The sequence below is a fragment of the Neodiprion pinetum genome, chromosome 2 (genome assembly GCF_021155775.2).
Source record: "Neodiprion pinetum isolate iyNeoPine1 chromosome 2, iyNeoPine1.2, whole genome shotgun sequence".
NCBI lineage: Eukaryota > Metazoa > Arthropoda > Insecta > Hymenoptera > Diprionidae > Neodiprion > Neodiprion pinetum.
In genome coordinates this window covers 28,510,440-28,531,281 of record NC_060233.1, presented here as the reverse complement: position 1 = coordinate 28,531,281, position 20,842 = coordinate 28,510,440, and the positions used below count along the sequence as shown (strand labels likewise).

General features: G+C 36.5%; 1 protein-coding gene across 1 annotated transcript in view; it reads right to left on the bottom strand.

The window, feature by feature from the left end:
* Positions 1–435: 435 nt before the first annotated feature.
* Positions 436–20,842, bottom strand: part of LOC124213179 (Regulator of cullins 2) — a 50,729-nt gene continuing 30,322 nt past the window's right edge. The window contains exon 2 of the mRNA XM_046614184.2: positions 436–2,394. Coding sequence (XP_046470140.1) covers positions 2,213–2,394 — 182 coding nt within the window. The 3' untranslated portion in view covers positions 436–2,212. The remainder of the gene's footprint in view (positions 2,395–20,842) is intronic.

The following is a 20,842-nucleotide window of genomic DNA, read 5'->3' as shown; positions in this document are numbered from 1 at the left end:
GATGTTACATCAGGCTCGACTCATCGGCCGCAATTGGGGCCGATTAACCTTTATATGAGAATAAAAAGAGCGTATAAACACGCGTACACACGTGTTGTATTTTTCATTCAATAGGTATATCACTTCACGGATGTCGCGTCGTTATTTTCTACGTCAGAATATTGTTGATGCAGATAAATTGCCAGGGATGTAACGCGATGATCGTCATATTTTGACTGATGAGTTCGCGACACTGCAATCGTCTTCTGTACCTACGCAGTTATCGCAAATAATTATGCCTTCGGTACATCCGACAATTATTCACGTACGATTCAACTTCGAAATATCTTAAAGAATTAATCAGGCATTACAGGTTCATACGTTTGCAGCGATTCTTTATGGTTTAGCACCATGAGATAGTGTGGGATACGTTTGAAAATTATATAATTATATTAATTCTTTTCTGTATAATATTTAATTACGTAGTGTATAAGTGCTGCCTTTCGGAAGAGTTTTCCTCTTTGTGAATATTTATGCGATAACTATCTGTTTTTTTCAGTTCATTCAACGGAGAACCTTTTTTTGGCTACATCGATACCGTGATCAAGTATTTATGGTAATTTTCAGAGTTATTAAGTAACAAACTAAATCGAATAAAACAGCAGACGTCGTACGAGAATAGTTTGATTTACTCCATGAAAAGTACTTCACAATAGTTACGGTTGCTAATGAGTCTGGCAATGTGAAGATTTAATATTATGCTTGAATGTACGATAAGAACAAATGATATGTTGCACACATAGAAAAAAGTAGAGGTTGTTTCAGTCTGCAAATTTAATTCATCGATATAAACGAAAACAAGAAGTGCCGTCGAAATGTTTAAACCCTAAATTAAAAAAAAAGAGAAAAAATATTGAACATATTAGCACATTTTGTGCAATTCTTTTGCCACAGCAAGACATGCGCTGTTCTTGGGTTATATTTGCAATTTTCATGCAACGGTAAATTGAACATTATTCTTTGTTTCTGATTGGGTTATAACAGTTTGAATTACTTCCAGCGATATTAGGAAATATATCAAGTATTTTACCGTTTGGAATAACCTAGATCAAAATACGTTGGAAATGAAGTAAAATGACTAATGGGATATTTCATTCTTTAGAAATTGATTCTACGCTTTTTTCTCTTTAAATTTTTCACGTATAAGCCTTAACTTCAGGTAGAAATGATTATTAATAAAAAAACGTTGAACGTAATTAAAAAAACTGTACATCTAACTAATTGTAAGTTTTGTCAACATCGAGAGTTCACACTTGCAATTACAGTATTCTTATTTGTACAATCGTTTAACGAAGGAGATTTTTTTCTGAAAAACAAATACGGAAGATTAAAAATGAATGATAACAAACAGAGAAAGAGAACCTATAGATAATGATAATCCTAAATGGAAAGAAAAATATTGTAGATTTTTTGCACTCTTTTGGAAGTCAATCTACAGCAATTGTGGCGAGATTTACAATTCCGATAATAAGAGTTACAAAACCAATAATAAGAGTTACAATATTCTTAAGTAGATCTACCATAATTGAGGTAGATTTGACTCCAAAAAAGTGTTGTCGATATATATTCAGAAGAATAAATGTAAAATCTACATTACATTTTTCCCATGTAGTGTATTTACCATAATAGTACATTGTGTAACAAGGGAATAAAGTCAGCGATTCAAATTTGCGGAAAGTATGAGGTCAACAAATCTGGGAGTAAAGTGCTGCTGTTTTCCCGCAGCTACGGGGAATAAAAAAAATAAAAGTAAAACAAGTGAACATTCCGGTTGAGTCGGGAATAAAATCTCTTATTCGTAGGCTGTATAACTCATTTTATTATAATCAATGATTTGTTACGAATTAAAACGATTTTTATTCCCATATATACCTCCGTCCTAGATGAAAATCATCTCGTATAACAATCAAGAAATTATCTTAACGCATTATAACATAAACTTGGTAATTTATACATCCGTCGTAGAGCCATCCCAGAGTTCGAGTCGAAGAAGTTGAAGCAAAATGAAAAAAAAAAAAAGAAACTAATTAGGAATGTAAAAAAGAAGGACAAAAATACAACGAAAATGGTTGTACGAAAAATAAAAACCGAAACGAATACACGGAAGAACGAAGCTTGACGTTATTGCGCGCGCATAATTGTTTAGGCAAATAAACGACACTTGTTGGTTCGGCTATTTTCCCATACGCTGAATTGACCACTCCTGTTGACACAGGGGACAACGGTTATTCTGCTTGACCCAGAGTGACATGCAGCAGTAATGAAAAGAGTGATTGCACTCCCCCCAGACGACGACGCAGTCCTGTTTTCCATAGAAATCTTTCTTGCTCTCAGCCTGGCATCGCAGACAAGCATCTGAAACAAATCGAGAGTAAAATCCGATTAACAAACGAGACACTTGCATTAAAGAAAAAGGTATCACAAAGACTTTCGCGCAATGGCTGCTAATGACATATAACCACAGCGTGCCATCACAAAATACGATTACAAAAAAGAAAAAAAAACCGCTACTGAGATTTGACGAGCTAATTTTCTTACATTAAAAACTATCACAGACTCTTTTCACGTTCGTTGAGTATCCGGCCAATTATTTTTCCTAACCGAGTGCGGAAAATTCGATTTTCCGTACCCAAATGAGCGCGCAAAATACCTCATCCCCGCACTAGGGCGGAACTATATAATATATAATGTATTATTTTGCGCACTCAGTTGGGACAAATAATATGTATTTTATTTTATCGCGTATTTTGCCAACTAGTTGCGTAATCTACTATTTCGCGAGTCTCTTTCGCAGGGAACCAATAGATGCGTGTAAGAAATTTCGAAGTGTTCGATGAAGATGCGAGATCTAATCGTAGGGTTAAAATAATAATTAGGAGGGATCGTGAGGTGACAAACGCGTTGATCTTACCCGACGCAAATTGCCTCGCTGGACTGCGCCGGAAAGTTCCAGTCGAGAATTCCAAGACGCGTTTCTTCTTCTCCCTTATCCCGACAATAATTTAACCGTCGATCGAGCTCGGCTGACGATCCGAGTTAGCGCGTGCCAAGTGGGAGTATAAATTCATTTGCGGTTATGATTGATAAAACTTCCACTGTATCGGCTGATTGTCAGACGTAGAAGAGCTGGTTCCATGGGTTTTCCCCCACTCTCTCTCTCTCTCTGTCTCTTCTCTCTCGTACGCAATTTTTTCCAATTTATTTAACAACCGCGACGTCGACGACGCCGACCTCGACAGCCTGACCCGTCCCAGGGGGCCGCAGCTTCCCCAATGGGCGGGGGTCAATCCTGAAGTCACTTTTCGAACCGCACCGGTCGGTCCGCTTCTTCGCATGGTATCAATTAAAACGATCGCCGCAAATTAAGCGCCCATATAATTGTCGCTCCACGTGTACAATAAATCCTAACGTGGGTTTAATCGCACTCGCGATATTTCAACGGGGTAATATTCCTATATCGTGTGGGTACTTACATATAAATCATACTTGTCGTATCTGTACGCAGATCTATCTATTTATCTATTTATCTATGTAAAAGCGCTTTTCACTGGACATTTCTTCGGGGAAAATAAGAAAGTGGTAAAAAAAAAAAACGTCCGGAAATCTTAATTGGAAGAATCACGTATCCTTTAAGTTGGGTAAAGAGTGCGAGCGGAAAGAAATGCCAACTTGAAAGAAAATATGAAAATTCATTGATTATAAATTCAGCGTTTTTAGCAGAAGAATTAATTTGCTCAATCAAAAATCAAAAATCAAAAATCAACACTTCTGTGCTTATTTCATTACGAAAAAATAGCACATTGCGGATTAATAAAATACAGGGTATACTCGCAGGCTACAAAAATTTTCCTAACAATGCAGAAAAATGAAACAAAGCACTGATGCTGTTATAAACCGGAACCTAAATATCGACTCTTTATTTTAAATCGCTTCAAATTGGTTAAAAATCTCATAGATTCGGTCGATTTCATTCCACTGCGGTTTATTTTGTCGAGAAGACGATTCTATGCGATCCAAGCGCGACCTTTTTTTTTTTTATCACATTAGTACCGGTAGATATTAAGTTTTTCAATATTGCACTGATATTGATTTAAAAAAATAGCAATATTACATTCGTTACTTGCCGGGAAAATAACTGTTTCAGTGCACTTGTGAGAAATAGTTTTCCGACAAAATAAGCCATCGTGGAGTGAAGTCAAATGAATTATCTAAAAGATTTTCAACTATTTTCAAACGATTTCGAATGAAAAATCAACATATTCAAGTTTTCTTTCAAAACTCGAGTATTTGTTTGACTTTAAGTTATCGGAAAATCATTGCAGCTTGCGATTATATAAATTTAACGACTTCCTTAACCGAACATCCTGACTTGTCCAATAATTCGAAAATCCGTTGAATATTATTCATGTAGTTTCCGAAATTCACAGTTCAAGTTCTGAGACTAATTTTGTGTAATTAGGATACAATCCAAAGGTACAGAGTCAAGATATGTTATAAATTATACAAACTATTATGCCTATCACCATCTAGGGAAATTCGAATATGATTCGATAAAGAAAAAGCTATGTAAGGTACTTACGATAAACAAACTCTGGAAAATTCGAAATTTCAAGTTTCATTTGTGCGTTTACATATACGAAATAATAATTATTCTATGACGCATAACCATCGATTACTGCAGTGGCGAAGCGTAAAGTCAAAGAGAAATCTAGCGCCTACTCACACAATGAAATTTACTGCAGGGAAACCATTTTTTGGCGATGTGCTGCACGACCTCGATAATTTTTGTCGTTTTGCTACGTGCCGATGTACGGAAAAAAATTGTTGTTGAATAGGTATACCTAACAGTAAAAGATTTTACGTTCTTGCGCAGTTGCGTTATGCTTATACCGTTATAATAATTTAACCTCGTTAGGCCCTTATCTGTAACTGAAACCTAAAACTTTCAGTTTATCATAAAAACAACTAGGTAGAATGTTTATGATACTTTTTTGTTTTCAATATTCAAGAACTCGGAAGTCGATACTTTTAATTTTCGATTCCATTTTTCAATTTAATAATATAAAAGTTCGATACCGTAAATTGCGTTTTTCAGTTCTTATTCTACAACCGATAATTAGCATGAAAAAAAAAAACCGGTATAACAATTATTTCGCGATACTTTTCATCACCACGAAAAGGAAAGAGTGGCTGCCAAGTTCTATCAGTTTCCGGATCTTTCACTCGGCTGTTCTCAAGATCATCGCGGGAATTTCTCGGACAGACCAACAGACATTTTGTAAAAACATGTTTTCCTATTCTACAGGTTCAAAAACGTAAAGATTCGTTGAAATTCAAAAAAGCGATTTTCGACCGAATTAAACCAATCTTTTTTTTTTTTTCTTATATCACCAAAGGTGTTGAAAAGTAAAGAGAAAAATGTATGACATGGGATATAGAGACGATGGTAATTAAAAAATACGAAAATGGCGTTTTTTTCGATTCTCTTCACGAGTCCAGAATTAATTTCGATATTAATTAGGTATGTCATATTTGAGCGAATTTACCGGGGCCAAAAACAATTGTTTAACCAAGCAAGCACTGAGAAAAATTGTCTGCTCGCGTGTAATGTAAAAGACCTTTGCAATCTTTCTTTCATACTTATCAACAATTTCTTTCAGCTTGTAAAATCCCACCGCAAATATGTACAGTAAGATTCTCGTTAACCGAATACTCATATTTATTCTACGATTAACCGAAATCTCAAAAGTATATTCATACCGTGAGTTTAAACAGACTCACATAAATTCTATGAATAATTAATTACACGAATTCACGAGTTGCGATTACAACGATTTTTACTTGCTCACCAATCACCGGAAATCGGTAATTCGGTGCACATAATCTGTAAAAAAAAATAAAAAATAAGCCACATTTTCCAGGGCATCGGTACGTGATATGTCGATAATTGCCTATCTACTTGAATTATTAGAGGTGCTAATTAAATCGATGTTAAAGATTCTATGATGTTACTTATAACGATGGCAAGCGAATTAATCGTTAGACGTAAATCGCACGACCGAAATTCTTATCTCTGCGTAGACAAGACACATGCGTAATGTATGTAAAACAGTGTATACATACATCGAGAGCAGTATGTTTAGAGTTGTGTTAAAAACAGTGAGGCAGATCAGTAACCGACTTTTGATCCGCGATAACGTCTTAATTCGCCAATTTTTTTTTTTTCTTTTCTTTATCACCCATCGTCAACGCACGTTGACAAGTCTGCGTTGTTAATCTTTGATTGCTTATTTAACACCCGAATAATAATCGCGGACCACCAAATTTCGCGCCTTTTCTACATAATTCGAGGTCAAGCATCATTGTCGAAAAAACTAAGAATCGACGTAATTCATACTTCTTATACATGAAACTTCTACCACGGTCATTAGGCGAGGGTCAGGCGACCCCTTCTGTCGTAAGAATTATGATTTTTTACCGCATTTATGTGAAAAAAAGCGAGATGTTAACTCAGTTGATTCTATTTGTAGCTCATTATTTGTTCTCCGGTTATTTTTTTATTATCAATGTCTCTGCTTCGGCAAATAGTTTCAACAACAAACCAATTCATTTTATTGATCACGACACGTTTATAAAGTAGGTATTCTTCAATGATTGATTATAATTCTCACCTGGTAAGCACTCGAGATTAACGATTCAAAATAATATATCATTGTGTTAATTCAATCAAGGCAAGATTGAAATTTGCCATCCCACCGGATATATTATATAATAAATCGTATTTCTAATACAGAAAATATGTCGTAAAGAATAAATGTGTATTCATTTTTATGATGTTTCAACTTTAGTAACTTTGACAAAGATTTGTAACCAATTCATTTGATTTTTCACATAATGTATATCAATATTTTCCACTCAAAACAGTCGAATCTAATTTCAATGTTAGTCTATTCGTTCAAATTTAACTTCCAAAAGCGACAATATTATTAGTAAAAAAACAGTCATTAATTTTGAAATGCTCTGTATTATTGGAGATTAAATAATAATCTCTGACCATCGAAAGTATCACCAACGATAAAACAAATCGATCCGATTATTCTTTTATATTCAATTGTTGTTTTACATTTCACGATTAGTATATTATACATTACTGAATGTTTTTCTTTCCAGAATGGAAGAAACAGAAAGCAAAATTTTACTTACGTACAGAAAAAATTGTTCAACCGTCAAGAGATGAGCGATTAAAATAATAATAATAATAATAATAATAATAATAATAATAATAATTTCACGCACTTTAAAATCATTTCACCTTTTGATAACATATCAGTCGGACACCAGAGAACATTTCTATTGATGTTACTATTACTAATTCAAAATTCCAGTCAAGAGAGAAGTTTGAAATAAGGCTGCGGAAATTGTTATAAGATAGAAAAGAAACAAGTTATAATCACGACCAAAAAAAATAAAAAAAAAAAGAATGATAAGCTAATAAACAAAAGTAGGAAATGCAATAAGATTCGGATCGGAGAGCATGCCCAAATTTAATCATTTCCGTTATGTCACATATGTTTATTTACATATAAGATGGCTTAATTTCTTCCACGGGTCATCATCAGCGTGTAGTTGATCGCGTTATCAACGACCTGCGGTGGTCTAAAAAAGAAAGACGAAGAAATGGAAAGAAAAAACGCCGCAGTATAAAATTCATCGTGATAAGAATTCATCGGACAGTTTGGGGTGTGAAAAGTACAAGTAAAAGTACAAAGTAAAAGAGAAAACGAAGGATTTGGCGTCGATTATTCTTCCCTTTGATTTATAACTTTTCTGCATTTTCTGTCAACAAGATGCACTCGCGTTTCACGTGTCGATCACACGTCACAAGAGCCCGCGTCTATTTTCATCAGCCTCTATCCTCTCTTTCTCACCGTAAGAGAAACGAATGAGAAATAAGAAACGAGCGTTAGATAGCGTATCGACACGTGAACTCTGCGTGTCTATGAAATACGTATGTACGTAAATAATATCTACGTAAATACACGTGGTTTAGTATCTTCTGAGGGGCGAGCTGATACGACGAGATCCGACTGCATGCCGGAGACTTTGAGGGGCGATCTATCGCTCAGCTTCGTCATTGACTCGAATTTAATCTCGAAAGAGGCGTTGAAATATGAGGGAAGAAACGCCTGGAAACGAGAGAAAGCGAGCAGAAAATGGACCAGTGCAACAGTCGAGGGGTTAAATTAATATCTCTTGCTTTTTCATTCTGCTGCAAAAAACGTAAAACGTACATATAACCACTATATAAAATCACGTCATTCTATTAATTCTCAACTTGAGATTTATTTTTTGCTAAAAAACGCTGCTTTTAAATTGGAATTACATATATTACATATTATAACTTCTAACAATTGCAAAATAAATTTGCCAAGGTTGAAAATTATTTCAATGACATGATTTTATAGTGGTTGAAATGCTTTACAAAAGAAACCCAGAGTATTTTGTGATAAGTCTTAAGTCTAGTATTTTCGCTATTAATCTCGAAAAAATTGATTTTTTACGTGATTTCAACTTCGAACTTGAATAACTTTTCAAAGAGTTGAGTTATCAAAAAATTATAAAAAGACCATTTTTGTAGAACGTTGAAATCCCTACAAAAATATGCGTCTAACATTTTTTCACATTGCCTCGTTACTGAAAAACAAAATTCAGAATGAAAGTCAAACTATTTTCGCATGTTAATTAAATGGAAAATGAAAATTTCCTCTCTGGTATTCGTAAAAATTGTAACGTCGTATTCTAAATGTAAATTTAATACTGTACGATGTGAAGCTGTAATTCCAAAGTCTTTGCCGATTCCTATTTTTCATTGGAAAATTGTACCAAGTCAGTACCTTTATGCTAACCCCAAAAAATTTTTTGTAATAGTTGTAATAAACAAGTGTCCTGAGGATGATTAACATCCAGGCTCGAAAAGTCGACTAAATATTCGATGTTTCAAAATTGAGAAGACGTTCAGATCCAAGTTTCGTTCTACATAAGAGATATAATATCATGTGCAATGATAATCGTAACGCGAAAAGATTGTTGTATAGATTAATTTAACGGTCATAATGCAGAACTGACAAGAGAGCACTGATCTATAACAATAACGATTTATGTTACCCTGAAGAATATGAAATAAAAGATTTATCACGCAGTGGTGATAAAACGATAAATTGCGTTAATTAATCCGTAATAAAGAAAACTTCATTACTCGTTTATTGTTCATGGCAATAAACGAATACTTTTACTGTAGCTTCAGCAAGTCTGGACTCTCATAGGTAAGTGGGTTCGAAATCGTTTACAATTAGATTTAGTTTATCGTATCGCGCACGAGTTGATTCAGTCAATGCGTACAATAATTCCGTAAGCAAAACGGTAGAGGAAAAAAAAAAAAAAAAACACGTAAAGATAAAAATTTATCATTCGCACGAGTTCTTCAACTTCTGCAAGACTGCATCGTAACGTCAAGAAAGTTGAGCCAGAGTTTGAAAAATCCAAGAGTCAATGACCTGTTTCAAATCTGTAATTCACAAGTTCTCTTTTCCTTGCAAAAGAGGGAGGAACCAAAAAAAATGAAAAAAAAACTCGCGAACTTTGTCCCCGTGATTTTGTTTTCCAATAATTATATTTCTCATCAGCGACGCTTTAGTCGAACAGCGCATGTAAGTATGAGTTACAAAACTCAAGACAAAATGCATAACTATATAATGACAAGGGTGCATCGAAATTCGAGACATGCGTCAGCCTCGTTCCGGTTAAATTTATTATATGCGCATAAAGTGTACGCTGGCAAATTTACTTTTATCCTCGACCACACGCAACTCCTAAATACCACGTAATACGCGGTGAAAAATTTTCCGTTCATTGACGAGGACGCCAGATATTCGTGCGTTTTATTATTTTCGTCGTTATTCATGTTGCTTGTTGTTTTTTTTTTTTTTTTTGTTTTTTTTTAGTTCCATTTCTCTCTCTCTCTTTCTCTCTCTCTCTCTCTCTCTCTCTCTCTCTCTCTCTCTCTCTCTCTCTCTCTCTCTCTCTCTCTCTCTCTCTCTCTCTCTCTCGCCAAGCGCATGCAATACGTTTGACGCTTCGTCTCATCGTTTTTCAATTTTAAATTCCGCATCTTTACGTCGTAGGTTGTTTTTCTGAAGTTTTCTTTTTTTTTTTTTTTGTTTTTTGTTGAAACTGCGCGTCTAGAGCTTCTCCTCCACGCGAATCACACAACGATGATACGTATAAGACATTGCGAATGCATTTTATTGGGTTATTATTGAGGAACCGCGGCGCAATCGCGTGTAAGCGTAATTGTACGATAAGTAAATGATCAAGACGGTAATTTGTAATAAGTTTGATGATATGGTGAATAAGAGAAGAAGCAACAAATTTTTTAAACTACAACGAACTTAATTTTTGCATCAGTATGAAATCAAGCTTCGATTTTTTTTTCCATGGAAATAGAGGCGGCGTTTGAAGTTGCGAATTTGACATGTTCCGAAAGCGCCTATTTCCGAATTATTTGGCGGCGAAACTTGATGTAAAGAAGTCAAACTTTTACCAAACAACAAAGTTTCGAATGGTCGGAAAGCCGATGTTGAAATTTTTCTTATTGTACTAAATTTTTTTCAATCAATAACCCAAGTTTGGACCAAGTCGAGGATTGCCGATAATCGCCTAAGGATCGGTTAATAAATTTCACGGTTGATATTTCAATCCCTTTGTCGAAATATGATCGTAACGGCGTAATTTAGAAATTGCAGAATTTTTCAGGAAACGAGTATTAATTTATTAGTCACGCAAAATATGACCAGGTTTCGTACGCATTTTGGAATATGTAATTCCCTGACTTTTCCAGGTGTTCCAGCCTTAAAATAGGATTTTTCAAGTCACCTTTCAAATATATTTGAAACGTATATGAAACATTTTTTTTTTACACATCAATACTAATACCTTCAACATTACCTAGCAAATAATTTACCGTTTAATTATTAATTTACAAACAACAGAAAGAAAGGTTTGTTATTAAGTAATATACATAGAATCTACGAAGTGGTGCGATGAAAAAAAATACGAGTATTAAGTACAATTTTTTTTTCTCAAGATGGATATTACGAGTTTGTTTCTTTGGTAGACTGAAAATTCCCTGATTTTTCCCTGCTGTAAGAACTTCCTTGAGTTTTCCCAGTTTTCCAGGTTTTCCCTGGGCGTAGCTGAACCTGACGAATAAACAAGACACCTGGAGTTTCGTCGGTGATTTGCGAATTTGAGGATACATCCAAAATTGATATCGCGCATTGAACCACGGAAGTAGTGAAAGGAAGAGTATACTTCCACAGACACAGAGAACAATTTTTATCATGCAACAATCATCAATTCGATCGTCACAATTGTAATTAACCTCTTGCCTCACAGATGAGGAAAAAATGAGTAAAACGTCGGGAAGTGAATAAACCGCAGTACAGAGAGATGAAAGCATGAGCGATCGAGACTTGAGTTGTTTCCGCGTGCCGGTTCTTAAGACCCTTGAATGTTGCGAAAGGAAGGCCGACACGGATTATTAGGTGGCAGTCGTGATAGCATGCACGGGATTCACGCGGCGTCGTATTTCGCGATGGAAACGTGACTGCAACCACGTTCAATCACCTCTCCCGTTGGGTAAGAGGAAAAAAAAAAGAGAGAGAGAGAGAGAGAGAAACGGAGAAAGAGAGAGAAAGAGAGAGTGAGTGGTTTTGCGTGAAGGCACGGTCACAAGAATTCGCAACGACGGCAAACGAATGTCTTTTTTTTTTGGTACGCATGCATCACGCGCTTCTCTCTTGCACAATATTAATTCTCGAAAGTGTGATGCCGGTAACCGAAATACGACGACGTAGATATCTCAAGGCGTTTCCGAAGTTCCGAACGTCGACCGATTCCCCAAATCGATCGAAACGATCGCCCTGTTTTACCGACGCATCGGTATCGGCCGGTAATAAGATTCCCGAAATTATCGACCGGCCTTGATCGATCCTTAAACGATCGATCGTTCATCCGTACCGTAATTGCTCACGATTCGACGGCGTGTCAACAGATATCGTTTTCCGGCGAACGTTTTCCGTCATCCTGTAACAGGTTTTTACCGCAAGATTTTCGGCCGTCGAAAATGCGGATGCAGGAGACGCGGCCTTGCCGTCGCGTGGAGTGTGATCAGGAAAGGCGCTGCCGCTTGATCGCAAAGTTGATTATTCATCCAGCATGCGGGGAATTCTTATAAAAAAAAAAAAAAAAAAAAAACAGATGTCAACCTCGCGAGACGCGAATTTGCGGACGCTAATGTTCGCTAGAGATACACTTTGTCTTGAATGAAAACGACAGATTGTCAACAGCTTTATCGGTGAAATTTTCTTCGATGACACAATAAACTTTCATTTAAATTCTAACGTTTCTTATTCGAGTTTTTAATTATTATAAACAGTGTTGAATTTCGAAACCTAAATACTAATTAAAGAATAACACGAAGTTATGCGTGAAAAACTTTTATTGTTAAAAAAAAAATAATTCAACAAAGGATGAAAATTCTTAAAAAAAAAAAAGAAATGAATCGTCGAGAAAAAAATCATCATCAAGTTTCCTCGTCGCCTTCACAACAATGAACATCGCGTTTTTATCACCACGTCATATCATTTCACAAGTATATGTACAACAATGTACACATGGTGTGGTGTATACATAATCTAAACGTTTGAACATTCGGAGTCGGTTATCCGTTTATTATTGACCTTCGTCGAGGATGGATGGATGATGATCGTGAAATCGCACTGATAACCACGTGTTAATTAATCTTATGTTTATTAAGAGTTTTAGTTAGCCGCGTGATACGGAATGGGTACATCAGTAGGTACATATTGTACAAAAGTAACACCGGTGGTTAATCGATTATACATACGCGTACGAAACTATAGCTGAATGAAAGTAAGAAGCGGAAAAGAAACGAGTAATCTCGGATTTCTCAATTTCTGTGATAATCGTTTTCTTTTCGTCTAAATTCGACAGTTTTATATCATACAGCCATTTTTATTTTATCGGAGATTTTATTTTCCTCCCCGGACTCAAAAGATTCACTTATTTGTAGAAAAAAAAAAAACCAGCACCGAGTGTAACGAGATGTTCAATATCGTTTGAGAAACGAAGAAGAGGCAAACAATGAGAAGGAAGAAAAATTTATAATCAGCACCATTTTGATTTCTTTCTTCTGGGGAGTAAAAAAAAATCATAAATTCTCAACGTAAATCTATCGCGAACATTGAATCTATGGAATAGCCCAGATCCACCGTCTGAATAAATTATATACGTATATATGTATAATTACGACAGAAGAAGTAGGAAAAAAAAAAAAATGTCAACAACGCTGTCTGCTTGTAACATTTCACGTCAGAGTAAAACATAAATAAATGATACAGATAAGTAAAAGTGTAGAGGCAGGTAATTGTACAGAGAAACGATAATAACAACGTCGAATAACTAATCAATACTCGACAGCACATGTTCTAGCAGTATTTTATACCGTGCCGTAGAAACGGGAATCGTCATATAACGCAGATACCTAATCGTGTGAAAATAGTTGAAGCGTGGGTGGCAAAAGAAATGAAAAAAAAAAAAAAAAATGGCATCTCCAGACGGGAAGAAAAACAAACCCATTGTCGGTTATGGCGAAACGCATTCGCGAAGCGTTTCGGTTTCCTCGATCCGACTGCCTGTTGCAGTCTCGAATTCAAGGTCGAAACTTGCATCTGTCTTGCAAGAATGATTATCATGCAAAAAAAAAAAAGGGTAAAAAAACAATCCCCCTAAAATGGGATTTGAAAAAGAGAATACCGAGAGAAGAATCTATGCGATGCTGTTTCGGTTTATCTCGTTCGTTCCTCGTATGACGTCATTGAAATAGACTTAGTTGCGATTGATCATTTTTGAACCAGTCATGGTGACCATTGCTTGGTCCAGTTGTGGCGCGAAATGGTACAGAGTTTCTTTGATCCATGTGAAAACCAAATTGTACCAAGTATGGAAAACATTTCCGTCGAAAACTTGTTCAAAGTCGGATTTTAGTGACGAATCAAGTGACTGGAGAGGTTGAGTCAAATAATTATAAGTACACAAGTTTATAAAGTTGCAATTTACGCCTGTTCAAAAACTGAAACAAACGACCAGTCTTATCCAAAATGTCACAAAGATGTTAGGAATTTCGTCAGATTGATACGTCCAACGGGGTTTCAGAAGGTTTCGCCAATTTAGTCCAGCGTCTAGTATAACACGGTATATATAGTATATACATGTATATATTATTAATATATATAAATAATGCTGACCCAGACTCGAGCTTGATTAAATTCTTGGAGGATCTTGGACGAAGGCTTTGACACATGGAAGAAAAATATGTCAGAGATGTTTTAACGTAGATCGATGATCTGCAGTCGTCTGCAATCTGCGCTGCAGGCTTAATCGCTCTATTTTCGAACATCACACACATGTTGGGAGGAAATATACTTGATCAGCGATATACGGTCTCGATAACTGATCGTACAGAGTCAGGAAACAATACACTCAAATCCACAGCTGCATGGTCTGAAGACATGCGATTGCTTGGTGTCGTCAGCTTTTACCGAACGAAGGTGCTTAACGCATTTGGTTATAGAGTTAGAGAGATTTCGGATGATTCAGAGAGATTTCACATTGTGCAATAAAATTTCAAACCGTTGGATCAAAAGACAGTCAAACCTTTGACTGACTGTTTTAGACCATGTTTCAAGGCCCCTCGGCCTCTTTAAAAAAAAAAAAACGAACCAGTAGTGATAACCGAATCGTTGCCTTGGCATTGAAGGTAATCTGTAATTGAAAAATGCGGGAATGACTTGGGCCATCAATTATTTTCGTCAGATAATTCGATTCGTCAGTAATTTATTTTTGAACCTCTTATCTTACGATGGCATTGAGATATTGGCAATAGTATTATGCGGTCAATAACACTACGATTACTCTTCCTCACCCTGCAAAATTTTCTACATCCAAATCCCGACTGCCGATTCGTCATTTCACCGAGTATAATCGCATAAGCGTAAAACTACGAATCGACGGAGTCTCAATAACGTTGCTAAATCACTCCGATGAACAGTACCTTCAGCCGCTAATCGCCAGAGTTCCGAATCGTTCGATCATACGAATCCAGCTGTGATGAGTGATGCGTACAAAGTGAAGAGGTACTTTCATAGAATTAGCGGCTCATTGCCATCGAACAGATAAAAAAGAAACACGAGCACCGAACCACGTCGTAGATTTTCAAGTGTATAGACCAAGGCAGAATTTGACCGATTATATCGCCACAAATGGAAGTCAGATTTATGAAGCTCAAGCTAACAGCCAGAGTTGCCAGCCAAACGTGTTAAACTTTTTAGAAACAGAAAAATCCAGTTGAGTTTCATCCTAATAATTCCATAAAAGCATTTGGGGGCTGAAGTTAGTAAAGTTAACGTAACGAAACATAAGTAAAACAAAATATCAGACGATCCTGAAGATGCGAGTTAAGGATTTCTCCTGAACGTGCATTGTTACAGTAACGTTGCTAACTTCATTTTCGTAAAGCATTGGGAGTTGATTTTCGCACTTCGCTACCTTATTCGAAACAGCGTTAAAAACGTTTGGCTGCTGGCCTCAGTCTCGTGTCCAATTTACTTTCAGGAAGTCTCACCGACTGTTCGTTTGATTTGAAATTACTTGAAAGGTGATCAAACTTACAGTGGACGAACCGTAATCTGTAACATGACGTAGAGTTTCATTGCTCGGTGTATCTCCGTGTTTTAATTAGTTTGAACCACGTAACGGCGGAATGACATCAAACCGTGTGTAAAACAAGATTGCACTTGTACACGAGAAAAACACGCATCACCCGCGTGATAAAGGGTCCAATAATCCGTATTTTTCGGCAAGCTTATCTCGTCAACAAAATGCGAGCTACCGCGATGAGTTCTTGAGAATCTACGGAGAAGATGACGCGATTGTTGCGATCCGCGTATGAAAATCCTCGAGATATTCCTAACATTAGCCAGGGCTTATGAATCGGCGACGATGAAACGCGAAGATTCCATCGTACACACTACAGATAAACCATCTTTACGACACCCTCGAAACATTGACTAAACGTCATCGGTCATCGCGGCCATCTAACGTGTATACTTCCAATAACACATTTGCTTCGAGCTAGTGATGGCAAAATTTTTGTTCAATTTTAGTTCAAGCTTTTATATAATATAACATGTATAACAATGCTCGGTTTTCGCTGAACGCTGACACACCTGATTATACATTTCTCTTTTAAATTATTATACCTGTTTTAAAGTAGTTCGACGATGTTACGCAATGGCGCGTGCGCGTTGGATTTGTGAAATACTCTTGAGGTGTATCGCATTAGACTTTTTGTACATACATGTGAACTAATAAAGAGCTTAAATTTACGATAGCAACGATAAAGCGATCATGCGCTCCGCACGGGATTGTTTCGCCCGTAATTATTTTACACATCGCTGTGTCTTTGTGTACGTTGTGAACCTGTTACGATTTACATCGTGAAACTATGAATACAGAATGTTGATAATGTACACGGATATATTTTATCGCCTTCGCGCGTTGATTAAGGATAATAACGGATAATTCACGCACGTGAAGTGTTTATTCTTGCTCCAATTTGGGAACAATATTTACATCAATCACAACAGATTACGAGCCGAATGAAAATTCACAATTTCATCGCATGCCGAGGATAGAGTCTGTTTAATACAACGAATATAACACTGACTTTACTGATTTTATTGACAACAGTCGCAGTTAGAATTCGACGTTGTTGTATAATACATATATCTTAAAATATCAAAGTCCACTTGTCTGAAATGCAAAAAAGGGCTCAAAAACCCGATTCTACATACCAATGCTTTCGTTGTATTTTTTTTTTTTTTTATATGTGTCCTTATCAATTCCCGAGTTTTTAAACGAATCGGTGATTTGAATTGATTTAAATTTTTGAATGACAAAAAAAAAAGGGTTAAAATTTGTTTCTCCACCTCCACAGGACGATTCTTCGATTGCAAATGAAGGTGAGGTAAGGAAGAGGATGTAGAAAAGAACGCACGTTGAGTAACATCTGTCGAGAAGAAACGACACGAGTTGTTGTTTCGTCAATTAAATATCCGGCGTAAAGAGAGATCGATGATAGATTGTCGGATGGATATGTGTTACACATTGTCGTATGTAACACAGATTGGTCACATGCTGTACCAAAGTAATGATTCGGTATCGCCGAAACTGTACGAGAATTGCGTTATCCGGGATGGCACAGAATGACGCATGCCGGACATTCGTCACATTTTCTCAACTTGTATTCGAACGACTGTGATTGATAATTGTCGGTGATATTCAATTAGTGGTTAAATTTGTTCACAATTTTCGTGAATTTGTTTTCTGCAACTATTATAAACGTACCTAAGTTAGTTGATTCTGTAATACCAAATGAGACGGAATTGAAAAAAAAATCAAACAGACGAAAATTAGATGCATAAAAAATATTTAATTTAACTTGGAACGGTTAATTGTTATCTGTCGGCAAAACAAGTTTGTCGCAATTTGTGCGTAATGACCGTTTTCTATTAGTACAATAACTTACGTGTCACAGATACATTGCAGGTATTAGATTTACATAATTTTAGTGTCAAGGCACGTAAATGTGTACATACAAAGTGTTAAATATAATTTACTATTTTCTGCTTGACGAGCAGACACAGTCTGTACGGTATATACGTATAAGACACACATGTGTATTGTCCGTAATTGAGGGCATAAATTGATCAGTTCAATGTTAGATCACGAATTATGACGGTTGAATAAATTACTATGCTATGTGTGCCCAAACGTCTGGGCCAATACGAAATTTCGGTTGATATTAGGCTAGAAACTCTTCAAACTCACGCAACAAGTCTGCATATGTGCGAAACTTGTTCAAACGACGGTTAACGCTCGGCTGAATTTACAACTAGCTCTTTATACGTATATTACATACTGTAATAATATTTCCAAAATTCTATTCACGACAGATCACGCGATTCGAAGACGCGATTGTTCAACAAATTACCATTATGCAGCTAGCAAGTGCAACCAGCCTCGATCAGTGTGTTTAGTTTTTTGTTAGGGCGAATTTTTTTTTTTTCAAGTTTTCTTTTTGTTGGTAAGATGATAACAATAACCACAATAATAATAATTCAAGAATTCGTCACATTTTCGACGATTCGAATATTCAAATTTGGCATATTGAAGAAAATCTAAATTCCCGCATATTATAGGCTGATATGTTAATGCACGGACTCGAGGCAAATGACAACAAGCACAATTATAATTTCGTAAATGAAACATCCGGCATGTATAAAGACGCGTAAAAGTAATTGAAAAAACAAAAGAAACGAATCAAAGAATCTCTAATCGCCAGTACAAAGGTCGAAAAAAATATATAATCAGGAGCAGTTAATGAATATTTCACATTTCTCAATATTTTTCAACGAAAAAAACTAATAATTAACGTCTACTTCGTGTTTAAATTTGCAAAATTTACTCAGCTACTCCGTCGAGAGAAAGAACACAGAAAAAAAAAATTAGAAAAAAACGGATACGTCGGTCGGATTTAAAACTGCGTCGTAGTCCGAAGTGCAGTAAAGTTCATTAATAGGTTTCCAGGGGCTTGCTATTTTTTATTTATTTCTTTTAAAATGAAAACTGAATCAAGTTTTCTTTATACGGACACTTTATGCGTCTGCGATCAATGTATCGATTGTTTTAGTAATTGGCAGATAAAATTTGATTGGAAAAGAAACACGTTCCAGTATTGATTTCAAAAAAATAGCGAGCCACTGGGAACCTTTACTGTAGATCCCGATTGATCCTTAATAATGGTAGAAATTAAGACTTCTTTCTTTCTCGAGAACGCGTAGGTCGTGACAAAAAGTTCAGACCGTCCAACCTATAGGTGTGTATAATTATAATATGCTCAGAGTCGGAGGATATCAGATTTCGAAAATAGTCTAACAACAGACATCCGCGTTACATATTTCATACATACAGCAGGATATCCTTCTGACCGCGGTGCAGAATAACGTAAAATCTTTCCACTCTCTACGTCGAGGATTAATTGCACGCGCATCATGGATGTGCTCGAGCACGGGCGTGTGTTTGCGTACGCGAAAACTCGCGCGAATTCATGCGAAGTATCGTATTGCGTGACATATAACTAACTGTATAATGGGACTTGAGGATAAACGAGAGCCGTTGCTTCTCATCGTCTCGACTAGTCGCGTCGCGTCGCAAGGTAGGAAAAATGCCCTTCGATCCTCGTCAAGGTTACGCGAAAACCAAAATTGCACCGTAACTAACAAGACTTTGTTATCGTCTTAGGTTTAAATCGATTATGTACCTTTTTTCATTCGACTAAAGGGAGTCGATGATCGCTGTCCTTTTCTTCTGACGTAATGACCTACATCACTGACCTCTTAGGTAATTTGACAGACATCAAAATGACCCTGCAGATTGGCTGTTTTAAACGTGAGATTGAATTTCGGGCTAAAATTGCAATCAAAATGCATATCGCGTTATGTCGTCATTTTGTGGGTTTTTACGTTTTCGGGGAAACTCAATATTCGAGGTTTATGTTATCTTTTTTTTTAAATCTAATCTTTCAATTCTTTTTTCTTTTGACAAAGCTACGCCGCGTTTTTTACAATTGTACTAAGAAACGGAAGAAAAATTCATTCGTTTGTCTTGAGCGCGGATCAATAATTAGAATGACCATGCTACAGAAGTCGGGTCACAATTTCGAATTTCCAAAGAGGCTGGAGACCGATTCATGAAATCTTTAGAAGGACAATAATTCTATTCTTTCTCATTGCGATCACTGTTGCTATATTTTCTTGCAGCTGTTGGGAAAATTTAATGCTCGTGCAACAATAAATTGACGCCAAAACCTCATCTAACTAAAAAAAGTAGAGTAAACCTCACAAACTGATTTTGCGTTGGAATAACCAAAAAAATATCGAAAACAGCGCAAAATGGTTAGGCGTACCTCGTTTTTCGTAATTCCAACGATATTCAGTTTTTTTTAACGATACCTGTTTTACTGATTTTTTCTAGCTAATCTAACAAATGAAATTATTCTCAGTGATGGATTTCGTCTACGCGCCGTTTGAAAATCGAGAGGTTCGAAGTGCATGTCGGCGTGTACCCAGAACTCCCCGGCGTGTTTCGAATCGGTGAGAAATTTGCACGGCGCACGTCGTCCAACCGTCCCCACCACCGGAGAAAGGGGGCGGCGCTTTATCCGCGAGCGGCAGCCGACGTGTATATAAAAGACATGCCCGCGATCTGATTAGCAAACTACCAAACACAAAGCATACAATTTTTCTGATCCACGTTTGAAAGGAACCGGGTGAAAATATCCTGTAATTACAGTTTAACCAACTAACAAAACGTTCGCCAAAAACACCGTGTATTTGTATAAGGATCGTCGATCGGTACAAGATTTAAATGTATACGTGCACACGATCGATCGGTTCCGAGTTTGTTATTGATTGTTGATAATCGCCGATACGTCAACCTTTGAACCCCGTCAATTCGACCATCGTCGAAGGGGGGAAGATAGACAGAGAGAGAGAGAGAGAGAGAGAGAGAGAAAGAGGAGTCGGCGACTTGTTTGATTGAA